The sequence below is a fragment of the Oncorhynchus tshawytscha genome, linkage group LG10 (genome assembly GCF_018296145.1).
Source record: "Oncorhynchus tshawytscha isolate Ot180627B linkage group LG10, Otsh_v2.0, whole genome shotgun sequence".
NCBI lineage: Eukaryota > Metazoa > Chordata > Actinopteri > Salmoniformes > Salmonidae > Oncorhynchus > Oncorhynchus tshawytscha.
Window position 1 is genome coordinate 66,454,968 of NC_056438.1, and position 14,179 is coordinate 66,469,146.

Sequence of the window (14,179 nt, forward strand, 5' to 3'; positions counted from 1 at the left end):
TGGAAAGACTCGGAGGGACTCGTGGACACTGGAAAGACTCGGAGGGACTAGTGGACACTGGAAAGACTCGGAGGGACTAGTGGACACTGGAAAGACTCGGTGGAACTAGTGGACACTGGAAAGACTAGGAGGGACTAGTGGTCACTGGAAAGATCCAGAGGGGCTAGAGGACACTGGAAAAGCTCTGTTCTCTCCTTCCTGGTGGGAAAACGGGGTGCTGAGGTTCATCACCTTCTCCACTATGGAGTATAGGTCAAAAGATGTCTGCCATAAACCACTGGCCAACAGAGAAAGGCCTCTGTCCAACACAGGCCTTGTTCAACTAGGCTATATTCACTGCCACAAAGTTTCAAGGCTAGATGGCCCTTTGGATTGTAGCCTGGACAGAATGTATATGCCTTACAATGCTTTTCTGTTCTTTAAAATGACAGAAATACACATATTTGTGTCAATTGTGTGTATTTATCATGATCTTAGATGTACATTATAAGGTCAAATGTAATAGTACTGTAGTAATAGTGGTAGGCCTATACCTGCATATTAAAGATGATCTAATTTCAATTAACAGCATATAACCACATATTACCGCTAGGTCCAAATTATATAACTGATCAGGCTAGTAGTATCTTATAACATTTAAACAGCACCTGGAAAGCCATTCATATTCGTTATTGTTGTTCATTTACTCATCGATCAGGATCTGCCTGTCCATGCCTTTGCAATGCTGAGAATAATTATTGAAAATAAACAATGTATCTGTGTGCATGGTAGTTCCTTCCATTCGTGTCGTCAAATAAATCAGCAAATTACCTTGCATTGAGATCCTTCAATGAAATGATAGGGCAGGGAAGGTACCACTTCCAATGTATGGGTGCGGTTATCACACAATACACCCACTAATAATCTTCTGTCTAAATCATCTTCGGTCTATAAGGTTATATAGACTACAATCACTCAAATACAAGACAACATGATACTATTTCAGATTTATATCAGAAATGTATACTATTTTCTGTCTGTCTGCATTAAGCAATCCGCCTTGTGGGGGCAGCCCTCCCTCTGAAAGTGATGTCTTTTGGTTTCTCCCAAGATGATGTTCCAGATCCCTTTAAAATCTCCTGACTGCTACCTCTGCGCGATGAAGTTTGGAGCGGCGCCGACCGGCCATACTGACAGACGTGGCTGGAAATTACTATATTTTTTTTGCAGAACATTTTCTGTGAGTAAATGTATTGAACCAATTACGAGGTTGGCGCAAATGATTTTCTCCGAAGTTGGACTAATGGACAATCCTGCTACTGACTGTCTAATCTGAAATCGGCCACATATGTTCCTAAAACGACTCGCCATTATGATCCTTTCACTCTGGTGCAAGTAAAAGTTGTATTTCTCACGCATCGCAAGACAGGGAAAGATACCTCACAACAAGACGGTTTGCAATATAAACGTTTGGAACGGGATGTTTTATCCCTCTGAAGTCTTATTCTACATCGAAATGGATCAAGCACCTCCAGGTATTTGTTGGATCTGTAATCATTATGCATATTATCATATTAATCATCACTTCAAACGATGATAGAACGTTGACATTTGGCCAGTTGTGCACACACAGGTGTCCGTGCTGGTACATTATTGTGTGTCCCCTCTTATGGGCTTTGCCCAGACATGCAAAGTGCAATTCGCTGCTTGCCAATTACGTAATACTTTTCTCGTGGACTTGCTTGACGCGGTGGTTTTGCTCTTTGTCTTGCTTCGTGTTACTAAAGAGATATATCAAAATTAAACATTATATTTTTGGTCGTAGGTTGGTGAAATACGCTGTATCGTATTATTATGTTATAACGCACCTTACCAGCGCGTGAACAATGTTGAGTGGAGAAGAAATTCCGCATGAAACGACTGCTTTGTTCCCCTTTCTCCTCTCGTCTACTGTAGCCGACCATATTTAATTCGTACGCTAGCACTGAAAGCCTACCAACTTGTCGCATGACTTATTTTCAAACTACCAATTCACGTGTAGCCTATGCTACTTGATGTGATATTGTAATAGTTTAGAATATATCACATCGTGTAATATTTTTTTATTTAGTAGTCTCTATAAGCGATTACAGTGAATGACATGGTGCATTGGGCTGGTTTGTGTCAAAGAGAGGGACAAGTCCCTGTGTTGCATGAACTGAAATACATAGTTAATGTATCTTTATATGGGCTTTTATAAACTATTTCCCTCATAATACGGTATTTGTGTATTAGCCCCTAGGCTACTTTACATCATGACACAACCTCCAGAGTGATGGGCACAGTCACACATACACACACGTACACACCACACATACATACAGTTGAAGTCGGAAGTTTACATACACTTAGGTTGGAGTCATTAAAACTCGTTTTTCAACCACTCCACAAATGTCTTGTTAACAAACTATAGTTTTGGCAAGTCGGTTGGGACATCTACTTTGTGCATGACACAAGTAATTTTTCCAACAATTGTTTACAGACAGATTATTTTACTTATAATTCACTGTATCACAATTCCAGTGGGTCAGAAGTTTACATATACTAAATCGACTGTGCCTTTAAGCAGCTTGGAAAATTCCAGAAAATGATGTCATGGCTTTAGAAGCTTCTGAGAGTCTAATTGACATTATTTGAGTCCAATTGGAGGTGTACCTGTGGATGTATTTCAAGGCCTACCTTCAAAGTGCCTCTTTGCTTGACATCATGGGAAATCCTAAGAAATCAGCCAAGACCTCAGAAAAAAATGGCAGACCTCCACAAGTCATGTTCATCCTTGGGAGCAATTGCCAAATGCCTGAAGGTACCACTTTCATCTGTACAAACAATAGTTCGCAAGTATAAACACCATGGGACCATGCAGCCGTCATACCTCTCAGGAAGGAGACACGTTGTGTCTCCTAGAAATTAACATACTTTGGTGCGAAAAGTGCAAATCAATCCCAGAACAACAGCAAAGGACCTTGTGAAGATGCTAGAGGAAACAGATAAAAAAGTATCTATATCCACAGTAAAACGAGTCCTATATCGACATAACCTGAAAGGCCGCGCAGCAAGGAAGAAGCCGCTGCCATAAAAAAGCCACCATAAAAAAGCCAGACTATTAAAACCGTCATAAAAAAGCCAGACTACGGTTTGCAACTGCACATGGGGACAAAGATTGTATTTTTTTGAGAAATGTCCTCTGGTCTGATGAAACAAAAATAGAACTGTTTGGCCAGTTATGTTATGTTATGTTTGGAGGAAAAAGGGGGAGGCTTGCAAGCCGAAGAACACCATCCTAACCGTGGAGCACAGGGGTGGCAGCAACATGTTGTGGGGGTGTTTTACTGCAGGAGGGACTGGTGCACTTCACAAAATACATGGCATCATGAGGATGGAAAATTATGTGGATATATTGAGACAACATCTCAAGACATCAGTCGGGATGTTAAAGCTTGGTCGCAAATGGTCTTCCAAATTTTATTTTACTAGGCAAGTCAGTTAAGAACAAATTCTTATTTTCAATGACAGTCTAGGAACAGTGGGTACTGTTGTTCAGGGGCAGAACGACAGATTTTGTACCTTGTCAGCTCAGGGGTTTGAATTTACAATCTTCCAGTTACTAGTCCAACGCTCTAACAACTAGGCTACCCTGCCACCCTGTGGACAAATGGACAATGACCCGAAGCATACTTCCAAAGTTGAGGCAAAATGGCTTAAGGACAACAAAGTCAAGGTATTGGAGTGGCCATCACAAAGCCCTGACCTCAATCCTATAGAAAATTTGTGGGCAGAACTGAAAAAGCGTGTGAGAGCAAGGAGGCCTACAAACCTGTCTCAGTTACACCAGCTCTGTCAGGAGGAATGGGCAATAATTCACCCAATTTATTGTGGGAAGCTTGTGGAAGGCTACCCGTAACGTTTGACCCAAGTTAAACAATTTAAAGGCGATGCTACCAAATACTAATTGAGTGTATGTAAACTTCTGACCCACTGGGAATGTGATGAAAAAAATTGAAGCTGAATTAAATAATTCTCTTTACTGTTATTCTGACATTTCACCTTCTTAAATTAAAATGGGGATCCTAACTGACCTAAAACAGGGAATTTTTACTGGGATTAAATGCCAGGAATTGTAAAACATAAAACGTAGTTTAAATGTATTTGGCTACGGTGTATGTAAACTTCCGACTTCAACTGTATGTATGTATGTATGTTTTTCACAACTCCTGACATTTAATCCTAGTACAAATTCCCTGTCTTAGGTCAGTTAGGATCACCACTTCTTTTTAAGAATGTGAAATGTCAGAATAATAGTAGAGAGAATGTGTCATGCACAAAGTAGATATCCTAACCAACTTGCCAAAACTATAGTTTGTTAACAGGAAATTTGTGGAGTGGTTGAATACAAGTTTTAATGACTCCAACCTAAGTGTATGTAAACTTCCAACTTCAACTGTACATACATACATACATACATACATACATACATACATACATACATACATACATACATACATACATACATACATACATACATACAGTGGGGCAAAAAAGTATTTAGTCAGCCACCAATTGTGCAAGTTCTCCCACTTAAAAAGATGAGAGAGGCCTGTAATTTTCATCATAGGTACACTTCAACTATGACAGACAAAATGAAAAAAAAATACAGAAAATCACATTGTAGGATTTTTAATGAATTTATTTGCAAATTATGGTGGAAAATAAGTATTTGGTCACCTACAAACAAGCAAGTTTTCTGGCTCTCACAGACATGTAACTTCTTCTTTAAGAGGCTCCTCTGTCCTCCACTCGTTACCTGTATTAATGGCACCTGTTTGAACTTGTTATCAGTATAAAAGACACCTGTCCACAACCTCAAACAGTCACACTCCAAACTCCACTATGGCCAAGACCAAAGAGCTGTCAAAGGACACCAGAATCAAAATTGTAGACCTGCAACAGGCTGGGAAGACTGCAATAGGTAAGCAGCTTGGTTTGAAGAAATCAACTGTGGGAGCAATTATTAGGAAATGGAAGACATACAAGACCACTGATAATCTCCTTCGATCTAGGGCTCCACGCAAGATCTCACCCCGTGGGGTCAAAATTATCACAAGAATGGTGAGCAAAAATCCCAAAACCACACGGGGGGACCTAGTGAATGACCTGCAGAGAGCTGGGACCAAAGTAACAAAGCCTACCATCAGTAACACACTACGCCGCCAGGGACTCAAATCCTGCAGTGCCAGACGTGTCCCCCTGCTTAAGCCAGTACATGTCCAGGCCCATCTGAAGTTTGCTAGAGAGCATTTGGATGATCCAGAAGAAGATCGGGAGAATGTCATATGGTCAGATGAAACCAAAATATAACTTTTTGGTAAAAACTCAACTCGTCGTGTTTGGAGGACAAAGAATGCTGAGTTGCATCCAAAGAACACCATACCTACTGTGAAGCATGGGGGTGGAAACATCATGCTTTGGGGCTGTTTTTCTGCAAAGGGACCAGGACGACTGATCCGTGTAAATGAAAGAATGAATGGGTCCATGAATCATGAGATTTTGAGTGAAAACCTCCTTCGTAAGAAGCATTTCAAGGTCCTGGAGTGGCCTAGCCAGTCTAAAGATCTCAACCCCATAGAAAATCTTTGGAGGGTGCTGAAAGTCCATGTTGCCCAGCAACAGCCCCAAAACATCACTGCTCTAGAGGAGATCTGCATGGAGGAATGGGCCAAAATACCAGCAACAGTGTGTGAAAGCCTTGTGAAGACTTACAGAAAACGTTTGACCTCTGTCATTGCCAACAAAGGGTATATAACAAAGTATTGAGATAAACTTTTGTTATTGACCAAATACTTATTTTCCAACATAATTTGCAAATAAATTCATTAAAAATCCTACAATGGTATTTTCTGGATTTTTTTTTCTCATTTTGTTTGTCATAGTTGAAGTGTACCTATGATGCAAATTACAGGCCTCTCTCATCTTTTTAAGTGGGAGACCTTGCACAATTGGTGGCTGACTAAATACTTTTTTTGCCCCACTGTACGTACATACATACATACATACAATACAATACAATACAATACAATACAATACAATACAGTAGGTGTGCAGGGTGAATTTGTTGAGTCTAGTAGGAATCCAGGATTCCAGCTTCTTCTGCCTGTCTGCCATTGTGCTTTTGCACCTGTCTTGTGCTTATTTTAAAGTTGTTAAAAAAATAGAGAGAGCGGAGGGAGCGAGAAACCATATTTCCTCCTGACTGAAGTTATGTGCAATTCTGCTACAGGTTCCTGAAAGGCACTTCTGTCCTGTAGTGAAAGATATCGCCTTTCTCTTCCTCTTGATGTGGTTTTCTCCCCCCATCCCCAACCCCCTCTTGTCATTTTTGGAGAGATCCAGATGTTTTTTGTTGTTAGTTTTAAAATGTATATAGAAAAGTTAAAGCTGCAATATGTAACTTTTCACATATAAATGTGATTCTCTACACTATACTTGCTTGTTTTGTCTCATAAACGGAAAATGCACCTTTAAGAGGATTTAGAAAGTCTGAAAAATGTAATTGTTTTATATATGATCATAACTTTAGAATCCTCCCTGAAGATGGATGGTTTATGGTTTTGGGGCAGTTGCAGTTTGGACACTGGACAAGCAGGGAATGTAAAGTTTACCCCATCCACTTTAATGACAGACCGACCAGTGGAAATGGGCAGAATTTGCAGCATTTACATTTGCCTTAGCTTCATTGGTTTTTCTGACCTGTTGAAAAATATGTCAAATATATTTCCCCTGCAAGAAAAAAATATTAAAAGCATACTGGAGTTAGCCGGCTTTGTGTGTGTGAACCTACCCTCTTTTTCACTGACCGATCTTGTCCTCCGTCTTTGTTTCAGAGCATGTGGCAGTCTGGCATGTTCTCAGTCCTGATATGGTCGATCTGGGCCATTAGGACAGAAACTGTTATCAGCTGGGGACATGTCTAGACTTGTCTGGCGATTTGACAGTGTCTGGAGAGAGTGTGTGTGTATGGGGGGGTTGAATAGAGATGTACCCCCCCACTTGTGCTGAAACAGCTTTTTCTTACAAACTGTCATCCTGATCTGATCTCTTTTTCTTTCAGCTCTCCCTCCCAGGTCAGCCAAACCCATTACCTCCTTCATGAATGACAACTGCCTAAGGGAAGCCCCAGTATATCCCCTGCAGGATGCTGAGTGGTACTGGGGAGACATTTCCAGGGAGGAAGTCAACGAGAAGCTCCGCGACACACCTGATGGTTCCTTCCTGGTTCGTGACGCTTCCACTAAGATACAAGGAGACTTCACGCTAACGCTGAGGAAAGACGGGCACAGCAAGCTGATTAAGATCTACCACCGTGAGGGGAAGTATGGCTTTTCAGAGCCCCTGACCTTCTGCTCTGTAGTGGAGCTCATCTGGCACTACCAGCACCATCCTCTGGTGGAATACAACGCTGTACTGGACGTCATGCTCACACACCCTGTTTCCCGCTTCCAACAGGTAGGCAGTAGGCACCTCTCATCCACTGTTTCAAGACGGTCTTCAAAGAATGCAATAGAGTTGAGTTGACATTTGTCAGGGAAGGAAATTTGCCTCTGTCTTCAATTTAGTTACGAAACCACTCATCATGCACAGACAACAAGTTTATGTCTGCTGGACCAGCCGTGAGTTTCATAAATGTATTAAATATGTCTGTCTGTATCCAGGATGAGCAGGTGAAAGTGGACAGTGTTGATGTTGCCGGGAGGAAGCTACAGGAGTACCACAGTCAGTACCAGGAGAAGAGTCAACAGTTTGACTGTCTGTACGAGGCCTACACTAAAACCTCACAGGAGATCCAGATGAAGAGAACTGCGATAGAGGCCTTTAACGAGACCATGCTGATCTTCGAGGAACAGTGTCGCGAGCAGGAGCGTTATGGGGAGGAGTGTGAGAGGAGCATTCGATCTAAGGGAACAGAGAAGGACTTGGAGAGGTGAGTCTGGTAACTAGTCTGGTTGTATCTTGGTCTATCTCACATGGAATGTGAGACGTATGCTTATAGTGTGGATAGATGGATGTCTTTTTATTGTTTCCTCCCTCTGACTTGCATGCAGCTGTGGTTCAGCTCAGGCCAGTGGCACTACCCCTGATCCTTCTTTTGACCTCTCATGACCTTTGCCCTTTGCTCCCCAGATTCCTGATGAACTATGAGAAGCTAAAGTCTCGGCTGGGGGAGATCTATGACAGTAAGGTCCATCTGGAACAGGACCTGAGGACCCAGGTCCAGGACTACAGAGAGACAGACAGGAGGATCAACAGCCTCAGGCCTGACCTCATAGAGCTACGCAACATCAGAGACGAGTACCTCAAGTACATTACAATACTTCTATTTTATTCTATTCTATTAAAGTCACTATTAATGAAAAGTAGCTTTTTTCAAACACTTGGCACAGACATTCATTTTCTTTGGTTTTCAGTTGGCTGAATCACGAAGGTGTGCAACAGAAACGCATTAACGATTGGCTGGGGTTCCAAGACAATAGCAGTGACAAGTAAGTATTTCACATTATAGACCTAAATTGTAATAATACTTCTTAATTGTATTTAGTTGTGCTAAGAAATGCTTGTAGTGCTTATAACTGTTTAGAACTTATTCAATACTAATGTATACATAGTATGCACACTACTTACTTATCATTTATGATTCTTATCAATTAAAGATTTGTTAAATGTCCTTTCTGGTGTGTGCAGCACCTACGTGTTGAAGGGTGAGAGTGAGAGACTGGCGCACCATGACGAGGGGAGCTGGTTTGTGGGCGAGCTGAGCAGGACCCAGGCTGAGGAGATGCTGATGGACAAACCCACCGGAACCTTCCTGATTCGCGAGAGCAGCAAGCAGGGTTGCTACGCCTGTTCCGTAGTGTGAGTGTCCTCTTCCTGTGAAAGAATAACAATATGTAAATGGTCATGAAGGAATGTGGAGTTGGAAGAATATGGGAATACTGCTACACTGTTTTATAGGCTCTTGTTAAGTTACTTCACTGTGATCCATGTTCCCAAGGCTTAGGGCCACTACACTGGTACTAACCTATATTTTTATTTTGTATCCTTGCAGTGTTAATGTAGAAGTGAAGCATTGCATGATTTATAGCACGCCACGTGGCTATGGCTTTGCTGAGCCCTACGACCTCCACTGCTCTCTGAAAGAGCTCGTTCTGCACTATCGCCTCAACTCCCTGGCACAGCACAACCAGGCCCTGGACGTCCGGCTGGAGCACCCTGTCCACGTCACTCCTGTCTCGTCAGCCTTGCTACACACAGCCACAGAGGACAGCCTGCTACAACAGACGGAGGAACACCACCTTCTACAGACTCAAACTAAACTACCTGCTGGACTCCCTGCAGCAGCTCCGGAGATGTAGATTAGTCAGCTGTGGGACGTGTTTGCGTACTTTAGCTATCCTACGAGGACTACTTGAAGGTGGACTTTTTTGCGTACTGTAGCTATCCTACGAGGACTACTTGAGGGCGGACGTGTTTGTGTACTGTAGCAACTTGAGGGCGGACATGTTTGCGTACTGAAGCTATCCTACGAGGACAACTTGAGGGCGTTCTTTTCTCAAAGAAGAATGTGTGAAATTTGCACTAGGATGATTCCAACGGATTGGTGAATGTAATTTCACTTAATTGGAACTTTGACCGGAACTTGAATGTCAGCTAGGACTTTTTTTTGTACCCATTTTTCACCTTTTCTTTCATGGGATTTGATTTGTTTTAGTGGGCCTGGTCATCCGGGAGATGACTGACTACATATACTATGTCACAATATGTTGGTATTTGTCAGGTGCTGTTTTTTATTTGGACTTCTAGGGTCCCATTTTGACAACACAAGTACTGGTGCTAATGTAAAATGAGATTGTAATACACCCAATACCTTGGAATTTAGAATTTATTTCAAACATTTTAATTGTTGTGATGTCCATGCACGGAAGATCCTAAAAGTGGAATTAGAATATAATGGTACAGAAAAACAAGATGGCTGACTCAGTGGCATAGCTAGCTGTGGTACACATACCAAACATGTTCTGGGTATTTCAGTACATAGTCATGCAAATATAGGAACTGATGTGGCACATCGTGACAGTAGCGCTGTTTTTTTTGTTGTCAAAATATAACCCAAGTTACCAGTTGATATGTACTGTATGTAGCATAAACAATTTTCTGGATATCCTTAGAATGACATTTTCCATATTGTATCCAATAACCAAAGCACTTGCTATTAGTGATAAAAGTATATATTCCGACCAGAATATTACATTTATGGTGATGGTCGGAAAACACACCACACGTGCTTGATCAAAACATAAATTGAAGTACTGTATATTATATTCTGTTATTCAAAGTATAAGCTTTTTGTATTTTTTGATATTATATATTTTCTGAAATATGCCACAGAAGATGAAAGCTTGAGGAAAGTGCAATCCAACAGTATTTGTAATTTTAGAAATTCATTATTATAATTATGGGGGGTCATCAGCTTTTGCCACAGAAATGCACTAACTTTTAATTGGTGGTGTTATTCATCTGATGACGTGACCTTTTAAGAACATTGTGTGAACTGCCAGAGATGCGGAAGTGTACATTCTGTCTCTATTACTTGAACTGTGGCATTGCTCAATAAGAGCGATTAATATTTCCTAAAGACATGTAGGCCTACATAGCTTAAGGAAAATAATACATTTTGTTCTTGGCACATATGTCAAGTTTGAGGACAAAAGACACTCTGTATTGAGATACTGTAAAACTTTTGTGGTTGGTTGGATGGAGGGTGTTTTAGTCTTTCTTAAAAACTAGACAGGAGCATTGAGGAAACTCCTGGGGCGACTTTAAGCAATGTGAGATTCTTAATTTTTCTTGCTGAAGACAATAAACTGATGAGGGTTTTGTTGAAGTTGTGTTGTCCTTGTTCCACTTCTTCCAAGTGTGTGTTAATGCAACCAATCAATTACAATATATATCTTATGAAGACATCACTATGCCTTTAAATTTTGCTGCCAATCCTACACGAGGCGGGATTGAAATCTCTCACCCAAGCAGCTGCTTATGGACAGATCATCCCCCCCAGCCTCAGGACATCCTTTCACCTCTATAAAATCCTCAAAATCCTGGTGTGATGAGAGTGATTGAGAAGGGACATAGGGACATAACACATGAGTCAATCAGAGATAGAGAGAGAGAAAAAACATGGCGACATGGGTCAAATGAGAAAGGAGGGATGAGGGTTTCCATTAGATAAGAAAGCCACAAAGTCAGATTCTACAAAAAAGCTTTTTGGTGTTAATTTAAGGTTAGGGTTAGGAACAAGGTTAGAAGGGTGGTTAAATTTAGGGTTAAGGTTGGGGTTAGGAATCAGGTTAGAAGGGTGGTTAAATGTAGGGTTGGGGTTGGGAATAAGGTTAGAAGGGTGGTTCAATTTAGGGTTAAGGTTAGGGTTAGGAATAAGGTTAGAAGGGTGGTTCAATTTAGGGTTAAGGTTAGGGTTAGGAATACGGTTAGAAGGGTGGTTCAATTTAGGGTTAAGGTTAGGGATAGGTTTAAAGTCAAATTTGAAAGCAGCGAAGTTCAACTTTTTGGGAGAAGACAAAATTTGCATAGAAATGCGATAGATCTTTCATTCTCATTGAAAGCACGTTTAAGAAGCCAACCTGGTCTCAGAGCAAGTAAATCCGAGATACCCCATTTAATATATGTTACATTTGGTATGGTTACATAAGACAGATGGTTACTTTAGGTAAAAATGAAAGGAGAGTGGTTGGTCGAGGTGGGTGTATAACATGAACGTTTAGCAACCCAAAGGTTGTGTGTTCGAATCTTATCACGGACAACCTTAACATTTTCGCTAATTAACTACTTTTAAACTACTTTTTAGCTACTTTGCAACTACTTAGCATGTTAGCTAACCCTTCCCCTTCCCCTAACCCTAACCTTAACCCTTTTAGCTAAACCTTCCCTAACTAACTCCTACCTAACTACATAACCCTAACCTTAACCCCTAGCCTAGCTAACGTTAACATGCTACAGTAGCTAACATTAGCCACCTAGCTAGAATTTGTAACATATCATACGTTTTACAAATTCGTAAACATTTTGTATATTTTGTAAATTCGTAACATAACATAACATAATCACTCAAAATGAGTGATGGAAATGTATACATACCATACGAAACGTAACATATCATACTAAATGGAGTGTCACAGATATACATACAGAATAATACAAAATGCTCTGAGACCAGGTTGAAGAAGCAGTAGATATGTTCTATGTGCACTATTTCTATGCTCCCCGGTTTTGCATACCAGTTTAAAACAGCTGAAAATACTATATTTTTGGTTATCGAAAAGCAATTTCACAGTGGTTTAGATGGTACAATGAATCTCTACACTATAATTGCTTGTTTTGTCACATAAACTGAAGTTTATGTGGCAAACTATCACAATTTTAGCAACCAGGAAATGGAGGGGCAATTTTTGCAGAGTGCATATTTAAGAAGAGAAATTGTAGAAATGGGCAGGGTTTAGAGAGTGGACAGGACAGCCTGCTTGGCGGGAAGGATGGACCAGATGCAGTGGAGTCAGGACAGCCTGTATGTTCTCACTGCAACCGTGCCAGCCACCATGAGCTGCTGCTGACTCACTACCAGGGTGTGTGTCTGTGTGTCAGAGTGTTCCATATTATAAAGTGGACAGAAGGCAAAGCATCACCGAGACAGATTACACGAGACAGATTGCACAGGTTAATTTTGCACTGCAACACTGAGTGACAGAAGGACAGCGCCGATTACACCTCCAATTTAACCCTTAACTTTCGTCCCAACTTCACTTCAACAGTTTGAGCCTAATAATCAATGCTACCTGGTTTGAACTCTGACTGACTTGACCTGAAACTGTCTTCCCGCCATAACCCTCATCTCTTTCTCTCATGGCAATATTTGCACATTTGCATTCTTCCATTGATAATCCACGTACTGTTTTATTTATTTTTTGCAATCCCTTGCTCTCTTACTATCACCATCCCCCCTTCGAAATAACTTCAGAGCAAGGAGGGCTTGAGGAGAATGAATTACCTTTATAGTCACACCTAAAATACTGTTTCCACTAGTTACCACAGTCACAAAGTAATTTTTTTTAAAGGTCTATATCGTAAAAAAATAATGAAAATCAAAATTTTGCTTTTTTGTTTTAAGTTAAGGTTAGGGTTAGGCATAAGGTTCACAGTGTGGTTCAGGTTAGGTTTAAAATCAAATTTTGAGCCGAGGAATATAAGAAATAGGCGGGGTTTATGACTTTGTGGTTTGGTAACTAGTGGCAACCCTAAACTACACCGTCAAACCTGCTCTCAGGCATTAGCAATTGAGCCAATGACGGCCCTCTTCCCTCTGTCTCTGTCTGCCTCTCCGGTTCCAAACCAACCTGGTCCACCAATGAAACGGCGAGCTGATCTCTGACTGGCAGCCAATCAGCAGCCTGTTGCTATGTTGGTGGCAGACTGTAGCCCAGTGACTGACACTGACACTTTCCTTTCACCAGCATATATACACTTGGAAGGTTTGTGGAAAGCATGAAAAAATGTGGTTAGTTATGCATACATTGTCTGTTTTGTAATCCTGCAGAATCTTGAAGGTCCCCAAACATTAAACAAAAATTGTCCTAACTGACATCCAGTCAATGCTCACACAATTACAAAGACTAGGCCTATCCTCATTATACAATTTGTTTTAATGTCATTTCAACCCAGTAAAAATATTATTTTATTAACTGTAATTTTATTATATACATGCTTGCTTAGATTTTTACTTGTCTTCTCAATTTTATCCAGGCCTGCTGTTTATTTGATCACTACTGTGCACACATTGTTTCATTGCTGAACCGTTCTTGTCGCCAGTGTTGACTGAATCATTTATCCTATTTATTTGGTATTATAAACTGGGTGGTTCGAGGCCTGAATGCTGATTGGCTGACAGCCGTGGTATATCAGACCGTATACCACAGGTACGACAAAACATGTATTTTTACTGCTCTAATTACATCGGTAACCAGTTTATAATAGCAATAAGGCAACTCTGGGATTTGTGTTATATGGCGTTGCATCGTGCCTAAGAACAAACCTTAGCCAAGGT

General features: G+C 40.9%; 1 protein-coding gene across 1 annotated transcript; it reads left to right on the top strand.

Annotated features, from left to right (window-relative positions):
- The first annotated feature begins 1,125 nt into the window (after positions 1-1,125).
- On the top strand, positions 1,126-10,951 carry LOC112260699 (phosphatidylinositol 3-kinase regulatory subunit gamma). Its single transcript, XM_024435994.2, has 7 exons — positions 1,126-1,514; positions 7,124-7,518; positions 7,725-7,993; positions 8,194-8,370; positions 8,478-8,552; positions 8,752-8,922; positions 9,116-10,951. The coding sequence occupies exons 1-7, from the start codon at positions 1,460-1,462 to the stop codon at positions 9,420-9,422; spliced, it is 1,449 nt and encodes a 482-aa protein (XP_024291762.1). The 5' UTR covers positions 1,126-1,459; the 3' UTR covers positions 9,423-10,951.
- Positions 10,952-14,179: the final 3,228 nt, after the last annotated feature.

Excerpts from the sequence above, each read along its gene's own strand:
- LOC112260699 (XM_024435994.2), top strand. The coding sequence starts at position 1,460 with ATGTTTTATCCCTCTGAAGTCTTATTCTACATCGAAATGGATCAAGCA. Across the intron at positions 8,553-8,751 it reads CAAGACAATAGCAGTGACAA|CACCTACGTGTTGAAGGGTG; the intron begins GTAAGTATTTCA and ends TGGTGTGTGCAG. Across the intron at positions 8,923-9,115 it reads TGCTACGCCTGTTCCGTAGT|TGTTAATGTAGAAGTGAAGC; the intron begins GTGAGTGTCCTC and ends GTATCCTTGCAG.